The sequence below is a fragment of the Vitis vinifera genome, chromosome 10 (genome assembly GCF_030704535.1).
Source record: "Vitis vinifera cultivar Pinot Noir 40024 chromosome 10, ASM3070453v1".
In the NCBI taxonomy this organism is placed as follows: Eukaryota; Viridiplantae; Streptophyta; class Magnoliopsida; order Vitales; family Vitaceae; genus Vitis; species Vitis vinifera.
The window spans coordinates 4,521,372-4,540,795 of record NC_081814.1 but is presented as its reverse complement, the minus strand read 5'-3'; the positions used below and the strand labels follow the sequence as shown (position 1 = coordinate 4,540,795).

At 36.2% G+C, this 19,424-nt stretch overlaps 3 protein-coding genes across 4 annotated transcripts; all 3 read left to right on the top strand.

Annotated features, from left to right (window-relative positions):
- Window positions 1-1,118: 1,118 nt before the first annotated feature.
- LOC104878304 (uncharacterized) lies at window positions 1,119-1,490 on the top strand. The gene has a single exon (XM_010648437.1). The coding sequence runs from the start codon at window positions 1,119-1,121 to the stop codon at window positions 1,488-1,490; it is 372 nt and encodes a 123-aa protein (XP_010646739.1).
- A 2,142-nt stretch (window positions 1,491-3,632) lies between these two features.
- LOC109122104 (G-type lectin S-receptor-like serine/threonine-protein kinase At1g11410) lies at window positions 3,633-8,219 on the top strand. Of its 2 annotated transcripts, XM_019218328.2 has the most exons (7): window positions 3,633-5,406; window positions 5,911-6,042; window positions 6,233-6,435; window positions 6,567-6,777; window positions 6,882-7,119; window positions 7,344-7,494; window positions 7,585-8,219. In XM_019218328.2, the coding sequence occupies exons 1-7, from the start codon at window positions 4,152-4,154 to the stop codon at window positions 7,864-7,866; spliced, it is 2,472 nt and encodes an 823-aa protein (XP_019073873.2). In that variant the 5' UTR covers window positions 3,633-4,151; the 3' UTR covers window positions 7,867-8,219. The 2 variants fall into 2 exon arrangements, with proteins under 2 accessions (XP_019073873.2, XP_019073874.2); XM_019218329.2 differs by lacking the exon at window positions 7,585-8,219 and having other exon boundaries at window positions 6,882-7,140; window positions 7,344-7,436.
- Window positions 8,220-14,362: 6,143 nt separating this feature from the next.
- On the top strand, window positions 14,363-18,741 carry LOC100855362 (G-type lectin S-receptor-like serine/threonine-protein kinase RKS1). The gene is made up of 5 exons (XM_019218331.2): window positions 14,363-16,015; window positions 16,354-16,479; window positions 17,775-18,012; window positions 18,088-18,238; window positions 18,323-18,741. Exons 1-5 carry the CDS (start codon window positions 14,746-14,748, stop codon window positions 18,617-18,619), a joined length of 2,082 nt encoding a protein of 693 aa, XP_019073876.2. The 5' UTR covers window positions 14,363-14,745; the 3' UTR covers window positions 18,620-18,741.
- Window positions 18,742-19,424: the final 683 nt, after the last annotated feature.

Here is a 19,424-nt window from a genome sequence, read left to right as displayed (position 1 = left end):
GAGAAACTAAAAGCGCTCAAGAAGGATTTGAAGAAATGGAACAGGGAGGTGCTAGGTAATGTCTCGTACAATAGAGCAAAGGCCTTGTCCTGCCTGTAGAGTTAGGAGGCCAAAGAGAATGAGAACTCTCTTATTCTTGGGGACGCTAAGGCTAAAAGATTGGCTCTTGAGGACTACAAGAAGTGGGCCCTTTTGGAAGAAACTTCTTGGAGACAGAAGTCAAGAGAAATCTGGTTAAGAGAAGGTGATAAAAATACCAGGTACTTCCACAAAATGACCAATGCTAGGGCAAGGAGGAACTTCCTATCAAAATTTAGAGTGAATGAGGTGTCTTTCTCTTCTAATGAAGAAATCAAAGAAAGAGTTTGTAGAGCCTACCAGTCTCTCCTCTCAGAATCAGGGGATTGAAGACCAAGTATTAATGGCCTAAACTTTAAGGTGCTTTGGCTAGCAGCCTAGAGGTGATGTTTTATGAGGAAGAAATTTTTGCAGCCTTGAGTAGCTATTGCGGTGATAAAACCCTAGGCTTGAACGGTTTCACAATGACCTTTTGGTTGTTTTGTTGGGATGTTGTTAAATCAGATATTTTGGGACTCTTTAGAGAGTTTTATCTCCATGGAACCTTCCAGAGAAGCTTCAATTCCACATTCCTTATGCTCATTCCTAAAAAAGAATTAGTCGAAGACCTAAGAGATTTCAGGCCAATCAGCCTGGTAGGGAGTGTGTACAAATTGCTTGCCAAGGCCCTTGCTAATAGATTGAAATTGGTGATGGGGAAGGTGATTTCTGATTCTCAACAAGCTTTCATCCAAGGGAGACAGATTCTAGACGTTGTTCTAATTGCTAGCGAGGCTCTTGATTCTAGATTGAAAGACAACATGTCGGGCCTCCTCTTTAAGATGGATATTGAGAAGGCATCTGACCATGTCAATTGGAACTTTCTTATGGATGTGATGTCCAAGATGAGATTCGGGCATAAATAGATCAATTGGATGAAATGGTGCTGCTCTATGACTATCTTCTCGATCCTCATCAATGGGAGCCCTTCGGGCTTCTTTCGTAGCTCTAGGGGATTGAAACAGGGCGACCCCCTTTCACCCTATCTTTTCCTTTTGGCCATGGAAGCTCTTAGCCAACTGCTGTCAAGTGCAAGAAATGGTGGCTTTATTTCTAGTTTCAAAGTGGGAGGAAGAGGAAGAGAGGGACTGATTGTGTCTCATCTCTTATTTGCTGATGATACCTTGATTTTCTATGGTGTTGATGCAGAACAGTTGCAATATCTTAGCTGGACTTTTATGTGGTTTGAGGCGATTTTAGGGTTAAAAGTTAACTTGAGCAAAAGTGAGGTCATCCCGGTGGGTGAAGGCGTTCATATGGAGACTCTTGTCCCTGTCTTAGGTTGTAAGATTGGGAGTTTACCCACCTCCTACCTAGGTCTCCCCCTTGGGGCCCCTTACAAATCCACTAGGGTGTGGGATGTAGTGAAATAAAGATTCAGAAAAATGTTGTCTCTGTGGAAAAGACAATATCTCTCCAAAGGTGGCTAACTTACCTTACTAAAAAGCACCCTCTCTAGCCTCCCAACCTACTTTCTTTCTCTCTTTGTGATTCCCAAGAGAGTGTATGCAAGGCTAAAAAATATTCAAAGGGATTTCTTATCGAGCGGAGATGCCTTAGAGAATAGACCTCACTTGGTGAGTTGGAAGATTATTTGTGTTGCTAAAAAGGATGGAGGCTTGGGCATCCGCAGCCTAGCTATCTTTAATAAGGCCTTACTTGGGAAGTGGTTGTGGAGATTTGCTAATGAGATTGATCCCCTATGGAAGCAAATTATCACTGGAAAGTACGGCCTTCAAGAGGGAGGGTGGTACTCCAAAGGTGTAAGAGACCGTTATGGTGTGGGAGTTTGGAAGGCCATCAGAAATGGTTGGGAGAACATTAGAACTCACTCCTGCTTCATCATAGGGGACGGTACTAGAGTGAAATTTTGGAAGGACTTGTGGTGTGGAAATCAATCTCTGAAATATGCTTTCCCAAACTTGTTTAATTTAGCAGTCAACAAAGATGGATGGGTTGTTGAGGCTTGGGAGGAGGATGGAGTTGGGGGCTATGTTTTAATAGACACCTAAATGATTGGGATGTGGGAGAAGTAGAAAGCTTGTTAAGTAAGCTTCATCCTTTGACCATTAGAAGAGGAATGGATGACTTGCTTTGGTGGAGAGAGAACAAGAATGGGACTTTCTCAGTCAAGTCTTTTTATGACTCGTTCTCAAGGGGCACTAAACCTCATTTCCCGGCTAGAGTTATCTAGACGCCTTGGGTTCTCTTTGGTTGGGAGGCAGCTTGGAGCAGGCTACTCACCATTGATTGCCTAAAGAGAAGTGGTTGGAACATCCCCAATAGGTGCTATCTATGCAAAAATGAAAAGGAAACCACAGATCACCTTCTTTTGTTTTGTGAGAAGGCTAGAATGTTATGCTTCTGAATTTCTCCATTTTTGGGGTGCAATGGGTGATGCACTCCTCTGTTAGGAGGAACCTCTTGGGATGACATGGTTCTTTTGTGGGCAAGAAAAGGGAGAAAGCTTGGAGAGCTGCCCCCATCTACTTGTTGTGGACTATTTGGAAAGAAAGGAATATGAGGGCCTTCGACAATATTGAGAGGAATGACCAAGAAATTAAATCCATTTTTTTTGTACACTTTTGTGAATTGGGTTAGGGTGTATATAGAGGAACACACTTTCTCTTGAATTGATTTTGTAGACTGGTTAGCTACCAAGTAAGGGATAGGCTTGTTGCCTTCTTGTTTTTTGTTTTTTGTTCTTTGGTATACTTTGTGTATATTCTTTAGCCTCTTTGGCTTTTAATGAAAATTTCCTTTACCTATCAAAAAAAAAAAAAAAAAAATGAAACTTGGCAACAATTACTTGTTTTCGCTAAAAAAAAAGAAAGTTACTGTTGTTGAGCTTGACTACTGAGATCGAGTGATTGAACCTGACTTGAATGAATGACAAGGAATATGAAAAAGCTCCCATGGTAGTTTGACATGCAATTTTTTCATTGCTACAGAAGACGGCTATGATACCATCTTAATGAAGCTTTTAGACCAGGAAAAAAATTTGATTTCTTGAAGAAAATCCTGATTCCAATAATGAACAACTGACTACATGGAGATCTTAAAATCGAATCCTCTTATATACATCTGAGCTCTAACTAACTTCTTAACAGAATCTATACACTTAAGCTAATCGAAAACTAGCCTAAGTAACAGCTCAAATAGCAACATAATCACTTTTAATATAGAGCATCATGAGGCTTTCAATCAGCGAGCATACGGAGGGTTTATTCATGAATGCCACCTGTTGGGAAGCCTCCAATATACTGGAAATCAAAGTGTGCTAAACTTGAACGCTTGCACTACCAGCAGATGACTTCCAAAAGTCTAATTCTTTGCATCAAAAGCCAGGGTTCAATATTGGTGGGATCAAATGAAGAAAGTTAGAGTAGCATTATTAGAAGTCTTATTAAGAATAAGAATCTTAAATGAATCATTTGCTTGAGGGAGGGCTAAAGTTTAGCTAGCAGTAGTGAAAGAATAAACTGCAGGCTGCAGGAGACTTCACACTGATTTTTATTGTATAAAAATGTAGTTGTAAGATTCCTGGGAGGTTTTTGATTGTTGGATATCACAAGTTCAAAATTTGAAGTTAAACTGAATATCACATTTAGAAAGGAAAAGGGAAGCCGAGTTCAAAGGTATTTCCAGAGCATATCCACCGAAATTAATGTATGAATCAATCATACAAGTCTACAACAACCAATTGTTTCAGCTTTGGGTTTGGAAAATATCTTAGCTAACTCATCTCATGAAGTATCTCATTTTCTTTTTCTTTTTCTGTGAACCTAAAAATTAAGATTTAATTCAAACCATTCAGTGCGATTCACCATGTGAATTTTTGGTGCCCTGGCTGCCTTGTTAGTTCCAGGGTCGATGTCATCAGAGCTTATAAAAGTCGTCTATCTTGTACAGTCTTCTCACATGGATGTATGCACCAACATTAGACACGTACGTTATAGCCTTATAGGTGATGAAATTTAAATGGGGTGGAGCTTTCTTGAAATCTCACCAACAGCAACACCCGACTACTGGTCATGTTTTTCCATTACTTGCTTCTCTTCCTTGCTCTCCCATATTGCAGTTCAGCCGACACCATAACTCCCAATCAACCCATAAGAGACGGTGACGTTTTAGTCTCCCCTGCAGCAAGCTTCGCTCTTGGGTTCTTCAGCCCCGGCAATTCTACCCTCCGCTACGTTGGGCTCTGGTTCAACAACGTTTCAGAAAAAACCGTTGTATGGGTCCTTAACAGAGACCTTCCAATCAACGACACCTCCGGTGTCCTCTCAGTTAGCAGCACAGGAAACCTCGTCCTCTACCACAGACACACTCCTATCTGGTCCACAAACGTTTCAATCTTGTCAGTGAACGCCACGGTTGCCCAGCTCTTAGACACAGGTAACCTAGTTTTGTTCGAGAGAGAGAGCAGAAGGGTTCTGTGGCAAGGATTCGATTATCCCACCGACACTATGCTTCCCAACATGAAACTGGGAGTAGACCGGAGAACCGGTCTGAACCGCTTCCTGTCATCTTGGAAGTCGCCGGAAGACCCAGGAACCGGGGATTACTCCTTTAAGATTGATGTCAATGGCTCCCCTCAATTCTTCCTGTGCAAGGGTACAGACCGTTTGTGGCGAACCGGTCCCTGGAACGGCCTCAGGTGGAGCGGGGTACCGGAGATGATAAACACCTTCATATTCCACATCAATTTCTTAAACACTCCCGATGAGGCCTCCGTGATATACACTCTGCATAACAGCTCGTTTTTCTCGAGACTCATGGTGGACGGCAGCGGACACGTCCAACGCAAGACGTGGCACGAATCCGGCCACCAGTGGATGGGGTTCTGGTCGGCACCCAAGGACGACTGCGACAATTACGGCCGGTGCGGGCCGTATGGCAGCTGCAACGCCAACAGCGCCCCCAACTTCGAGTGCACGTGCCTCCCGGGGTTCCAACCCAAGTCGCCAAGTGACTGGTACCTGAGAGACGGGTCGGCGGGGTGCGTGAGGAAGGCAGGAGCGAAGTTGTGTGGGAGTGGAGAAGGGTTCGTGAAGGTGAGAAGTGTGAAAATTCCGGACACATCTGAGGCACGTGTGGAGATGAGCATGGGGATGGAAGCGTGTAGGGAGGAGTGCTTGAGAAACTGTAATTGCAGTGGGTACACAAGTGCGAACGTGAGTGGAGGAGAGAGCGGATGCGTGAGTTGGCACGGAGTCTTGATGGACACGAGAGACTATACAGAAGGGGGCCAAGATTTATTTGTGCGAGTTGATGCAGCTGTTTTAGGTACGCATTTAACCTGCTCTGGGCCCTCCTTACCAAACTCTCATTCATCTCTCTTTCCTACAAAATTGTCAGAACCCCTAACTTCATTATTTATTATACCGTACCATACATTTACAACAAAAGAAAGTGACATAATCTACCTTTATTTATTTCTGGTTATCATAAAACTAGGATAAAAGGGCAGACCACAAAAAGGTAAGTCTTTCGTGGACGGAATAAAAACAAAAATAAATGGCTAACGTTATTATTTTTTTGTTTTTGTTTTCATTAATTTATTGTTTTTAAAAACTAAAACCTCTATAAAATATAGCAACTCTTATATAGGTAGAAACTTATCCTATATATGTTAATTGCTTTGCCTTACACATCTGCTTTATTTGTTCTTTGATGATATGGAATTGTTTTCATCTCTCATGTGGTTGCACCATTGTTAAACTATATCAGAGTTCAGCTTCTCAAAATTTTTATCTCTGACCAATGGGAATATTGTTTCCTTCATTTCAGCCGAAAATACAGAGAGGCCGAAAGGCATTCTTCAAAAGAAGTGGCTGTTGGCAATTCTGGTAATAGTGGGTGCTGTCTTATTGTTTTTCATTGTCTCCTTGGCCTGCCGGTTCATAAGAAAGAAGAGAAAAGGTAATTAAAATTTAAACAAATTGCTATCTTCATTCCTGTTTCTCTTCTTCATAATGAAAAATTTTCCTTTCTATGTTCCATACACATGTATCACATATAGGGAAATTTCTTTTTCTGTCAGCCTAAACTTAACAGGATGGTGTCGATTAAAACTTATCATGCATTGTTCCTTTATGTTAAATCATCACAGACAAAGCAAGACAGCGTGGATTGGAGATAAGTTTTATTTCTAGTTCTTCGTTGTTCCAAGGCTCTCCAGCAGCAAAGAAGCATGATGAAAGTAGAAGAAACTCAGAATTGCAATTCTTTGATTTGGGCACCATAGCTGCTGCCACAAGAAATTTTTCGTTTGCTAACAAACTCGGACAAGGTGGTTTCGGCCCGGTTTATAAGGTTGTAGTCTTCCCTCAGATTCTCAGTATATAGAGGTGTAGAGTTTCTTGAAACAACTATTTTGTTAACTTGAATTTAATTTTCACAGCATGATTGAAATATAACTAAGTTATCTACATTATGATTATCAGGGTCAACTACCTAGTGGGCAAGAAATAGCTGTAAAAAGATTATCAAGTACTTCAAGGCAGGGAACAGAAGAGTTTAAGAATGAAGTTTCCTTAATTGCAAAGCTACAGCATAGGAATCTTGTGAGGCTTTTAGGTTGTTGCATTGAAGGAGGTGAAAAGATGTTAATCTATGAGTATTTGCCAAATAAAAGCTTGGACTTCTGTATTTTTGGTATCACTCTCATCTTTTACATTTAATTTTTAGTTATCGCCATCTCTTATTTATAGGGTTCTAGCTCACATAAATTGACCAAACTTTCTCATCTGTTGGTCCAGACGAAACAAAAAGATCATTGTTAGATTGGAAAAAGCGATTTGAAATTATTCTTGGGATTGCTCGTGGGATCTTATACCTTCATCAAGACTCAAGATTAAGAATCATTCATAGAGATCTAAAAGCAAGCAATGTTCTACTAGATGCTGAAATGAACGCAAAAATTTCAGATTTTGGCATGGCTAGAATATTTGGAGGAGACCAAATTGAAGGAAACACAAGTCGGGTGGTTGGGACATAGTAAGTGTTATTCACAACGAGGTACATACATGAAATTAAACAAAACTTACCGGTTCTCTCTTCATGTGTTACTACTAGCTAGAGTGGGCCAGTATATATCACCTGGGTATACATGCAATGGAAGGATATTATTTTCATGTGCTATGGACAAAAAGGTAGTACCTACATGACATTAATTAAACAAAACTAAGCGGTTCTTCTTTTTTTTTCTCGTGTTCATCCAGTGGGTATATGTCACCTGAGTATGCAATGGAAGGACAATTTTCCATAAAATCTGATGTCTACAGCTTCGGGATTTTGCTGTTAGAGATCATTACTGGGAGGAAAAACAGCACCTATTATGAGGATAATTCTTCACAAAATTTGGTTGGACATGTGAGTAAATTAATTGGACATATCTTTTCGACCACAGGGCATTGCTAATCAAGTGCTTTTCCTTATCATTAATTACTTACTCTATTTCAGGTTTGGAAGCTGTGGAGAGAAGACAGAGCATTGGATGTAATTGATCCATCAATGGAGAAGACATATCCTGCAGATGAGGTATTGAGATGCATCCAAATTGGGCTCTTATGTGTGCAAGAATGTGCAACTGATCGACCTACCATGCTAACGATCATTTTCATGTTGGGTAACAACTCCACTCTTCCTTCTCCTCAGCAACCTGCCTTTGTTATAAAAACAACATCTAGTCAGGGAGTTAGCTCTGTAAATGAGGTGACAGTATCTATGGTTGAAGCACGCTAACTGCTTGGCTTTGCCTATATAAACGTTTGTGATGTCAATGGCTGTGTGCAGACAATATCATTAGATTTCTCAGTTTTCTTAATTAGTGAGTTCTTTGGCACCGTAATGGGTGGCCATAACCATGGTTCTTAAAATCGGGTCAGACTGACTTCAATCTACCTATCAGACCATTCTAGGCATTGAGCCGGAGGTGAACCCCCTTTTTCCTCGACCACATGAACCCAGGCAGTGAGGATGCAAAACACATACCATTAGTCTGGATGCTATTTTGTGACCATGTTGTGATGTTCTACTATTTTGGTTGAATACCTGTATGTTATTATTTTTAATAACTAAGGCCTCTTTTCTTCTTATTTTCTATTTTTACAAATATAGAAGGATAATATCGAACTATTTAATACCAAATTCAGGTATTAAAAAATTTATGTTAGCTCAAATATTAAAATTTTTAAAGACACAAGGTATATTTATATTTTTATATACAAAATTATCATATTTTAAATGAAAATTTCTATTATTTTTTAAGTTTAAAAAAGGAAAATAAGAAGTGTATCTAAAAGAGAACTAAATATTTATGTAATAAAATACATTTCATAGTTTTAAAGCTACTAGAATGACACATATTCAATAAAGTTGACTTGATTTCATCAAGATATATTTTCTTAATAGTAAAGTAAATCATAAATACTATATACTAGGATTTCAAATTTTCATGTAACTGACAACAAAGATTTATCAACCATTTGCCCTTCCAATGTTCCGTATAGTCTTAAGCCAATAGTGGCCTGGAAGTCATAAAGGAAAACCAACAATTTCAATTTTTTAGTCATCCCTTTAATTGTCTCTTTCAGCATGGGTGACAATGGGGAAGTTATGTTTGAATTTAAGGATGCGCCAATCTCTTTTCCATATGGGCTTATAATCCACTGGATGTAGAAATCTCAACTAGTTGTCAAGAAAATTGTTTGATTTGAGTTTTGGAGTCTCAAATGATTAAATGATAACTAGGCTCTCATTTGTTGTGGAGTGTCGTTATTTGGAAAAACAAGAGCAAGAAAACTCAATGGCACCGATGCCACCGGAGATGGGATTCTTTTGTTTTTATATTATGAAAGACACCCGTCAACTGCAGAAAATCGCTGGCATTTATGCCATCAAGTTGCAGAGGAAGCATACGATTTTTCAACGCCTCATCTACAGTATGAGCTGATAAATTAAGTTAGGTCTGTGATAGAGAGATCTCAGTTTACATGTCCCACACGGCTTAGACCAGTCGGAGCATTTGACGTACATTATTGGTTGCTGCCAGTTGAGCATTCCCACCACCGGCCTGATCACAGAACCATCGCTGTGTAAGACCATGTATGCATCGTGCGAAAATGTTTCTGCAATGCTTACTTCTATTCCTTCTATTCCTTGTGCTTCGGCTTTGTGCTTATGCGGACACCATAACGCCGACCCAGCCCCTAAGAGACGGTGACGTTCTGGTGTCTAAAGGGGCAAGCTTCGCTCTTGGGTTCTTCTGCCCCGGTAATTCCAACCGCCACTACGTTGGAATTTGGTACAACAATGTTTCAGAAAAAACTGTCGTATGGGTCCTTAACAGAGACCATCCGATCAATGACACCTCCGGAGTCCTCTCAATTGATGCCGGAGGAAATCTCGTCCTCTATCGCTGAGACTCCCGTCTCTGATTCACAAACTTCTCAGCCTCATCAGTGAAAGACATGGTAGCTCAGCTCTTGGACACAGGTAATCTAGTTTTGGTCCAAAATGATGGTAAAAGGGTTGTTTGGCAAGGCTTCGATTACCCGACGGACACCATGCTTCCCTATATGAAGCTAGGACTTGACCGGAGAACCGGTTTGAATCGGTTCCTCACATCTTGGAAGTCACCGGACGACCCAGGAACCGGAGAGTACTCGTGTAAGATGGAGGTGGGTGGATCTCCACAACTGCTCTTGTCTAAGGGTTCCGAGAGATATGGCGAAGCGGACTGTTGCCGGCGATGTTTAAGATCCCCATATTCAACAGTCGTTTTTGGAACACTGAGGATGAGATCTTGTTTAACTTCACCATCGCGAATGCCTCCATTTTCTCACATGTAAAGGTGACGCTGACGGACGCATGCATCCAGCGCTACACGAGGGACGAATCGACCCACCAATGGGTAAGGTTCTGGTCTTTGCCAATGCACCGCTGCGACGAGTCGGTGTGGGCCAAACAGCAGCTGCGACGTCAATGGAAAATATATGGCTTCTCGATAAAAATAAATAAATAAATATCAGATTTGGGATCTATGGAGAGAAGGCAATGCCTCAGATATAGTAATCCATTGCTAGAAAATGCGTACTCTATAGATGAAGCATTGAGATGGATCCAAATTGGGCTCTTATGTGTGCAAGAATGTGCAACACATCGACCTACCATGTTGACAACGTTTGATAACAACTCCACTCTTCCTTCCCCTAATCAACCTACATTTATTCTAAAAACATGTCCTAATGGTGCAAGCCCATCAACATATAATGTAAGAGCTTGTTCCATAAATGAAGTAACAATAACTATGGTGAAAGTGTGCTAAATGATAAGGCTCTCGTATGTTGTAAACTATGGCAAGAAATCATACACACGAAACATTGAATTTCTTTTATAGATCACTTTTTTTCTCTTTCATTTAGATGTAATAATATAGTGATACATATGCATATGTGGACAATAAATAAGATGATTATTTTTTACATAACTAAACCAATTCTTGTGTTTTGCATGGTTTCTCGATACATGTATGCTCAAAGACGAGATGGAGTCCAGCAATTGATTCCACTGAGTGCTATGTTGAAGTGCAAAGGTAATTTTCCCTTCAGAAATCCACTAAAATTTAATTTGGAAAGTTTGAAAAAGGCATGATACTTGTCAGGTATCATTAGAAAATTTGGAAATTTTCTTCATGCCTTCTTTTTTATTTTTTTAATAGAGAAAGAGGCATTTTTTTCTTATAATTAATTTACATATTATTAATATTACAGTTTATCATATTATGCATAAAATAAGATTTGATTTGACCCATTCAACGTGTCATTAGGCTTATTACATCTTCATGTCATAGATGTTTCACCGTGGTCAAGAGAACCCAAAAGTTGGGGAACTTAATTTGATCAATTAGCCATTGCCCAACACCTCTTCAAGTAATGTCTTCTCTCACCCTTCAAATATTTGACATCGAAGATATCATCATCATTTTTTATCCTTACTTTTCATCATTAAGCTCTTTCAAGTAGTCGCCACTCCTCAGTTCAATCCATGCTTTAAAATTGAAGTTTAACCATTGGGTCACTGCAATTTTGAAGTGATTAATGGTATGCTACGTTTAATACAACAAGGAACTTTGTTCATTTCTTAAATGTGGTGTGCAAATTCTTTGTGAGACTTTGAAAGGCTGTGAGAGTTAGTTTATTTTTTTTGTCTCTAATCTAGAGTTTGAATCAAATATAATCTTTTAAACTACTCCTTCTAACCCTCCCAATATTTTCTATGTTCTTAAGGGGTATATAAAAACGACTTTAAAACTTTTTTGGTCATTAATAATTTAAAGAAATATTTGATTAAAAGGGATGAAATAATCCTAAATTGTGAATCTAATTTTTTCTTTTTTTTTATTTTATTTAAAAAGTAATTTATTTTTAATATAAATATTATTTACTTTTCCAAATATTTACATATAGGTTTTTAAAGAAAATTCTATTTTTATAAGAAAATAATAATGATATTTTTGTCAAAACGAGATAATAAACAAATTCATACAAGAAAATGAATTATTAGTCTTCTTTGAAAAGGAATAATTTGAATTTTTAGTTGTTTGTGAAAACCAATAATTTGAATTTTCAGTCTTTTTCTTGTTGCCTTCAGACAGTTGGCATCCCATTATGGGGGTGGGGTGGGGGGATATTTTTGTCAAAACGAGATAATAAACAAATTCATACAAGAAAATGAATTATTAGTCTTCTTTGAAAAGGAATAATTTGAATTTTTAGTTGTTTGTGAAAACCAATAATTTGAGTCTTTTTCTTGTTGCCTTCAGACAGTTGGCATCCCATTATATTGGGGGGGCGGGGCGGGGGCGGGCATTGCAGACTTTTGGACTTGTTTACAATATTTTCAATAATAATTTTAGGCTTTTTTTTTAAAAAAAAAGTTTTTTTGTTAGTTCTTTTAAGGACAAAATTCCTTTAGAGAAGTCAAATAAAAAAAAATAGTCAATTTATTATCTAAATATATAATGTAAAAGTTATCAAAATATTTTTTATATTTTTATTTATTTTTCAAAACATTTTATGAAAAAATAATTAAAAATAGCACAATTTTTTTTATATATATATATATATTTTAAAAATTATTTTACACCAAAAGTTTACTAAACTTACTTTTTGAGTTAAAAAACAATTTTGCATAATATTTTTATACTTTTTATCCATCAAAGTAGTAGTTCAATCATGATTTAACGGTAACATCGGCATAAAATCACAAAAGTATATAATTTATATATTATTAATATTAAGAAATATAAAATATCTTTTATACATACTTAAAATATTTTATTTTCTATTTTACGATTCATTTATAAATATTAAGAAGATACAAAAAATTAAAATAAAACTTTATTATTTAACTTTAACTTTATTTTAATAATTAAATTTATCATCATCATTGTTATTATCATTATGGTCGTAGTCTTATTATCAGAACAAATCAAGTGTTCTAATTCTTCAAAAAACAATTACCTTTCTTTCTTTGGCCTAACTTGATCGAAAAGGGTCGAAGACCCCCTCAAACATCTTTTGTTTTGCAGAATCGCAGCACTACATTTTTTCCCTTTTTTTTTTTTTTTTTTTTTTTTTTTTTAACTCCAACAATATGATTGATGTCCCACCTCAAGGTGGGAAGGGACCAGTTTTTGGAAAGAGCAACAACCAAAAATCTAGGCTGCATGGACACTTGTTGCTGCAAAAAGTTAGTAACATTTAGCGGAGTATTTGTTAAATCCACTTAATAAGCTAATATGATATAATTTAATAACTTAACTTAAATTAATAAATAAATAAATAAATCATATATTTAATAAATATTCCATTTATTTATTTTAATTTTTTTTATGTCAAAACATCTATAAAATTTATTGTTATATTTTTATTATTTTAATTTAAAAACTACTTATTTGAAAAATAAAAATAGTGGTTTAACTCATTTCCAAATATCTCAAAATATGAGATTTTTTTTTCATAATAAAATTTTTCTAATGATCATTAATTATGTGATGAACAGGAAATTAGCAATTTGATAATAATTAGGATACTTATACTTGGTTACTAAGAAAATGTTAGAATTTTATGTGGTGTGCCTTCTTATTTATGGATTCATTAAAGAAATATCTGTTCCATTATTGAAATAACTTCATTAATTTGGGATTTTTTATTTGGGAAAAAGTTTCAAATTCTACCTTTCTATTTTTTAAAATTAATAGGAAATGCTAATACCAATGAATATTGAGATGAATGGGAATTATGGTTCGAGTTCTAATTAAAAACAAATTCATTCAAATTAATGACTGTTAATCTTGTTTTTCAAAATTTTAAAAAGTGAATTTGATTTTATTTTGTCTGAGAAGTTGAATTTAAAAATTATAACAAAGTTAAAAGTTGAATAGAAAAAATAAACAAGGAGAAAATTGACTTTTCCATTAAAACAAAAGTGAAAAAGGAAAAAAAAATGGTAAGATAGAATTGTTTTAAAAATGTATTAATTTAAAAAGAAAAATAAATTTAAAAATATATCAAGTTTTAAAACAACTTATTTTAAGACTTAAAGTACAAAAAGAAAACAAAGAAAAAGAATCTTTTAATGGCACAATTTAAAGTTAAAAGCTTTTAAGTATTAAATTAAAACAATTAACTTATTTTAAATTTCAAATTTAATTTTGTTTAATTTATCCACATCTAATAATAAACTCTTTTTATATTTTATAATTAATTTACTTGTTTATAATATTTTAATATGAATATTTAATAAATAAGTTATTACTTAAGATTAACAAAGACAAATATTAATTAAATTTAATAGAAATAAATATGTTAATTTAATAATTTAAAAAGTTAAATTAATTTTATTAAATAATCTTAATACTTAATATCAAATTAAAATCAAATTACAAGTTTTAATTTATTAATTTAAAATTAGTTTCAATAATTAAATAAAAAGTATTAAGATGTAGCAAAACTGGGCAATAATATTGACGACGGAGCCAATGATTTTCTCACACAGAAATCTTAGAAGTCAAGTCTGTGATGGACGAAATCTTAAAAGTCAAACCTGATGGACGAAACCCAGTGTGTTAATTTATTATTGACATGTCGCACACGGCTTAAACCAGTCTCAAAGCTGCGTTAAGTGTTTGCTGCTTAGATTGAACATTTCCAATATTGTGGGGACCAGAGCATGAATGTGGTAGGGCAGTTGTGGGACCAAAGCATGGATGTGGCCGGCGTCCTGAACAGCCGCGACCACCTCCAAGTGCTGTCAGCCACTCTCTCAGCTGAAAATCGCAATGGCAGTTGTGAACAGGCACTTCAAAAAGCATTAATAGGCCACTTGTCGCCCTAGCAGGATAGCAGTCAATCAAAGCAGAATAGTATGACAAAGTCACTACCACAGTGAACCGGGGAAGCATACTGATCCCATCTTCTCTTTCACACAGCGACCTGCCTAACTCGTTGGAGGGGATTCCCGGAATATCCTTTTGTGCAGGTATTGAGATCATCCATTGGAGCTAGCGAAATCAGGTACCAACACATATCACGGAATCATCGCTGTGTAAGACCGTATATGCCGCCTCCGAAAATGTTTCTGCAATTCTTGCTTCTACTCCTTGCGCTTCCGTTTTGTACTCCTGCTGACACCATAACTCCGACCCGACCCCTAAGGGACGGAGACTTTCTGGTGTCTAAAGGAGCACGCTTCGCTCTTGGGTTCTTCTCCCTCGGCAACCTCAACCACCGCTACGTTGGAATTTGGTATTACAATATTTCAAAACAAACAGTTGTATGGGTCCTTAACAGAGACGATCCAATCAATGACACCTCCGGAGTGCTCTCAATTCATACCAGAGGAAACCTCGTTCTCTACCGCCGAGACTCTCCTCTCTGGTCCACAAACGTCTCTGTCTCATCGGTCAACAGCACGGTAGCTCAGCTTTTGGACACAGGTAACCTAGTTTTGATCCAAAATGATGGTAAAAGGGTTGTATGGCAAGGCTTTGATTATCCCACAGATACCATGCTTCCCTACATGAAGCTAGGACTTGATAGGAGAACCGGGTTGAATCGGTTCCTAACATCTTGGAAGTCACCGAGTGACCCAGGAACCGGTGAATACTCGTACAAGATGGAGGTAAGTGGGTCTCCTCAACTATTCTTGCAAAAGGGTTTCGATCTGATTTGGCGAAACGGCCCCTGGAATGGTCTACGGTTGGCGGGTGTGCCGGAGATGAATATCGGCTTCTTATTCAACGCCAGTTTTTTGAACAACGAGGATGAGGTCTCTGTGGTATTCGGCATGGTGCAGCCCTCAATTTTGTCCAGATTAACGGTGGACAGTGATGGACTCGTCCCCCGCTACACGTGGCAGGAATCGGACCGTAAATGGGTAGCATTCTGGTTCGCGCCGGGGGAACGCTGCGACAATTATGGCCGGCGTGGGCCCAACGGCAATTGCAACCTCTATACAGCAGACGACTTTGAGTGCACGTGCCTTGCGGGATTCGAGCCCAAGTCAGCACGTGAATGGTCATTGAGAGACGGGTCGGGCGGGTGTGTGAGGATCCAAGGCGCGAACTTGTGTAGGAGTGGGGAAGGGTTCATAAAAGTGGCACAAGTGAAGGTACCGGACACATCGGCGGCGCGTGTTGACACGACCTTGAGCTTGGAAGAGTGCAGAGAGGAGTGCTTGAATAACTGCAACTGCAGTGCGTACACAAGCGCTAACGTGAGTGGAGGAGGGAGTGGGTGCTTGTCCTGGTATGGGGATTTGATGGACACAAGAGTATTCACCAAAGGGGGCCAAGCCTTATTTCTTCGTGTGGATGCTGTTACTTTAGGTATTTATTTTTCACAGCGTTAATTACACCCATCTTATTATCTTAATTACTCAAAATTATTTTTCTGCAATACTAAAATTTTTAAAAATTTATTTAAACATATTTGAACAAATTAACACTATTTAGAGTCATAATTTTATTGAATTTGTTGGATTCAAAATCGATTCAAGTTCAATTTAATCTTATTTAAATTAAATTCTTATATTACTTATTATTATTATTATTATTTCAAGTTGTCGTAAGAGCTACGTGTCATATTATATCATTTTGTTTTGAGAAAGGGCTTTGAGACTTACCAACAAATGATTTTTTTTCTCCTATGACCTTTTCATTTTTAGCTCAAAGTAAAAGAAAGAAAAATATATTTCACAAGAAATGGATGATCGGGATTCTCACAATGGGGGTTGCTTTAGTCACGGTTCTCATGGTCTCCTTATCTTGGTTGGCAACGAAGAAGAGAAAAGGTAATTAAAATTCTAAGGTAAAACTATGGTGAAACTTTCTTCCTTTGTTTCCTATTTCTTTTCCCTTTTTCCTTACCATAATCAAATAAAATAGAATAATTCTAAAAACTCTAAACACTTGAAAATTGTCTTTATTTGAAAAAAAAAAATTGATAAACTATTTTCTTTTCTTTTGAACAAAACAATGCTTCAACTTAAAAGACATGTTTGGTTAGTGAGTTTTAGATTGAAAATAGATATTTAAGAATTCATGGTAAAAATATAATGGTTTTTTAAAACAAATTCAGCATGTTTTTAAAATTTTTTTGTAGATTGTTTTTACAAATAGCTAGAGACATGAAAATAAGTTGACAAGTTTTATATGGTACATAAATGCTTGGTGTCTTTATGAAGAATAGGTTGAAAAAATTGTTCTTCATATTCAAGTTTTCAAATAGTACTTTGTTCTTAATAACAACTTAGAACTTTTTTTTTTTTAAACATCATCAAACAATGCTCTTAGTTTCTATTTTTACCATAATCAAATAATGTAGAATAATTCCACAAACCTAAGTACTTAAAATTTTAACATGCATGAACTATTTGTTACTAATTCTCAACATATGCAGGCAAAGGAAGACAACACAAAGTGTTGTTTAATTTAAGCTTGAATGATACATGACTTGCACACTATTCAAAAGCAAAGCAAGTCAATGAAAGCGGGACAAATTCTGAATTGCAATTATTTGATCTAAGTACTATAGTTGCAGCAACAAATAATTTCTTTTTCACTAATAAACTTGGACGGGGCGGTTTTGGCTCGGTTTATAAGGTACTCATTCTCAATGATGTGTATTGAATTTGTATGGCTTGTCAACCACTTCTACATACATGCTTCATGACAACCACTATATTAAGTTGAATTTTCCACTATATGGATCATGAATAAGCTAAATTTTGATTCTAATGAGCATTAGGGTCAACTATCTAACGGACAAGAAATAGCTGTGAAGAGATTATCAAAGGATTCAAGGCAAGGAGTAGAAGAATTTAAGAATGAAGTCACTTTAATTGCAAAACTCCAACACAGGAATCTTGTGAAGCTTCTAGGTTGTTGTATTGAAGAAGAAGAGAAAATGTTAATCTATGAGTACTTGCCAAACAAAAGCTTGGACTCTTTCATTTTTGGTATTGATGTTTTATCTTCTACCATTTTGCTAATATCTTTTACCTTTGGTTCTTGCATAAATATCATTTGGAAAAACTATTTTAACCATTCATTCATTACTAATTGATGCTTCATGTCTTTTATATAGATGAAACAAAAAGATCAATGTTGACTTGGGAGAAGCGCTTTGAAATCATTATTGGAATTGCCCGAGGGATCTTATATCTTCATCAAGACTCAAGATTAAGAATCATACATAGAGATCTAAAAGCAAGTAATGTTCTATTAGATGTTGATATGATCCCAAAAATTTCAGATTTTGGTATGGCTAGATTATTTGGTGGGAATCAAATTGAAGGAAGCACAAATCGGGTAGTTGGAACATAGTAAGTACCATATATGAGATACCAATAAGGAACACGTGATTAAATCTTAATAGTTTTTCTTATTTGTTGCTGTAGTGGTTATATGTCACCTGAATATGCAATGGAAGGACTATTTTCAATCAAATATGATGTATATAGTTTCGGGGTTTTGCTATTAGAGATTATTACTGGGAGAAGAAACACAACTTATTATTGTGATAGTCCCTCCTTCAACTTAGTTGGATATGTGAGTAAATTGAACCTTTGTTGCTTTATTTTTCCTTATATTATTTACTTTTATAAGCTACCTAATATTGAAAGAAAAAATCAGGTTTGGAGCCTATGGAATGAAGGGAAAGCCTTGGATGTAGTAGATGTATCACTAATAAAGTCAAATCATGCAAACGAAGGATTGAGAAGCATCCAAATTGGACTCTTATGTGTGCAAGAATTTGCAATAGATCGACCTACCATGTTGACAATTATTTCCATGTTGGGTAACAACTCCACTCTTCCTCCTCCTAATCAACCTGCATTTATCATGAAAACATGTCATAATGATGCAAAGTCACCTAATGTAGGAGCTTGTTCCATAAATGAGGTAACAATAACTATGGATGCGTGCTAAATGCTCAAGCTCTCATGTGTAAATTTATTTACCATGACAAGAAATTGTGCACACAATATCATTAAATTTCTCTACTTTTGTAACTCATTTTTCCTTTTTAATTAAATGCAATTATAAGGTAATATATATGCTTATGTGGATGACAAATAAAATAATTTGTTTATTTACATAATTGACCAAGTCTTGTTGTTTTGCAAGGCTTTTGGATACGTAGTTGAGCAATTGATCAAACATATTTTCTTCATTGAAAGCTTAATTAAGCCTTTAAGCAGGGTCTTTGATTAGTTCACCAATTCTAATTTGGAAATGAGCATTTGCACTAGTATTCTTATACTTGGTTGAAATATCAATGGTTTTCACTTAAGAAATTTGTCGAAGTTCAATTCCAAATTTTGAAAAAAAACATAATACTTGTAGGGTGTCGATATAAATTAGAACACAGAAGCAATGTTGTTATTTTGAGCTAATTTGAAAAAATTTTAGGATTATCCTTGGGCCCAATTTGACTCTTATTTGATTTTTGAACTTTTCTTGTGTCTTAAAATGAACTTTTTTACAAATTAAAAATCCTAAAATTTCATATAATAAATGATAACATAATAGAGAAATTTGAGCATAACTCAATGGTTTCTTTTTTGTGTTATTGCAATTAACAGATATATGAATATGTAATGAGAAATTTATTTTTTGTAAACTCTGGTGCCTACCATATGGGGCATTACAATTAGAGATAACTTGTGGAGGAAAAACACTACTTATTATCAAGACAATTCCTCATTGCATTTTGTTAGTCATGTGTACAATT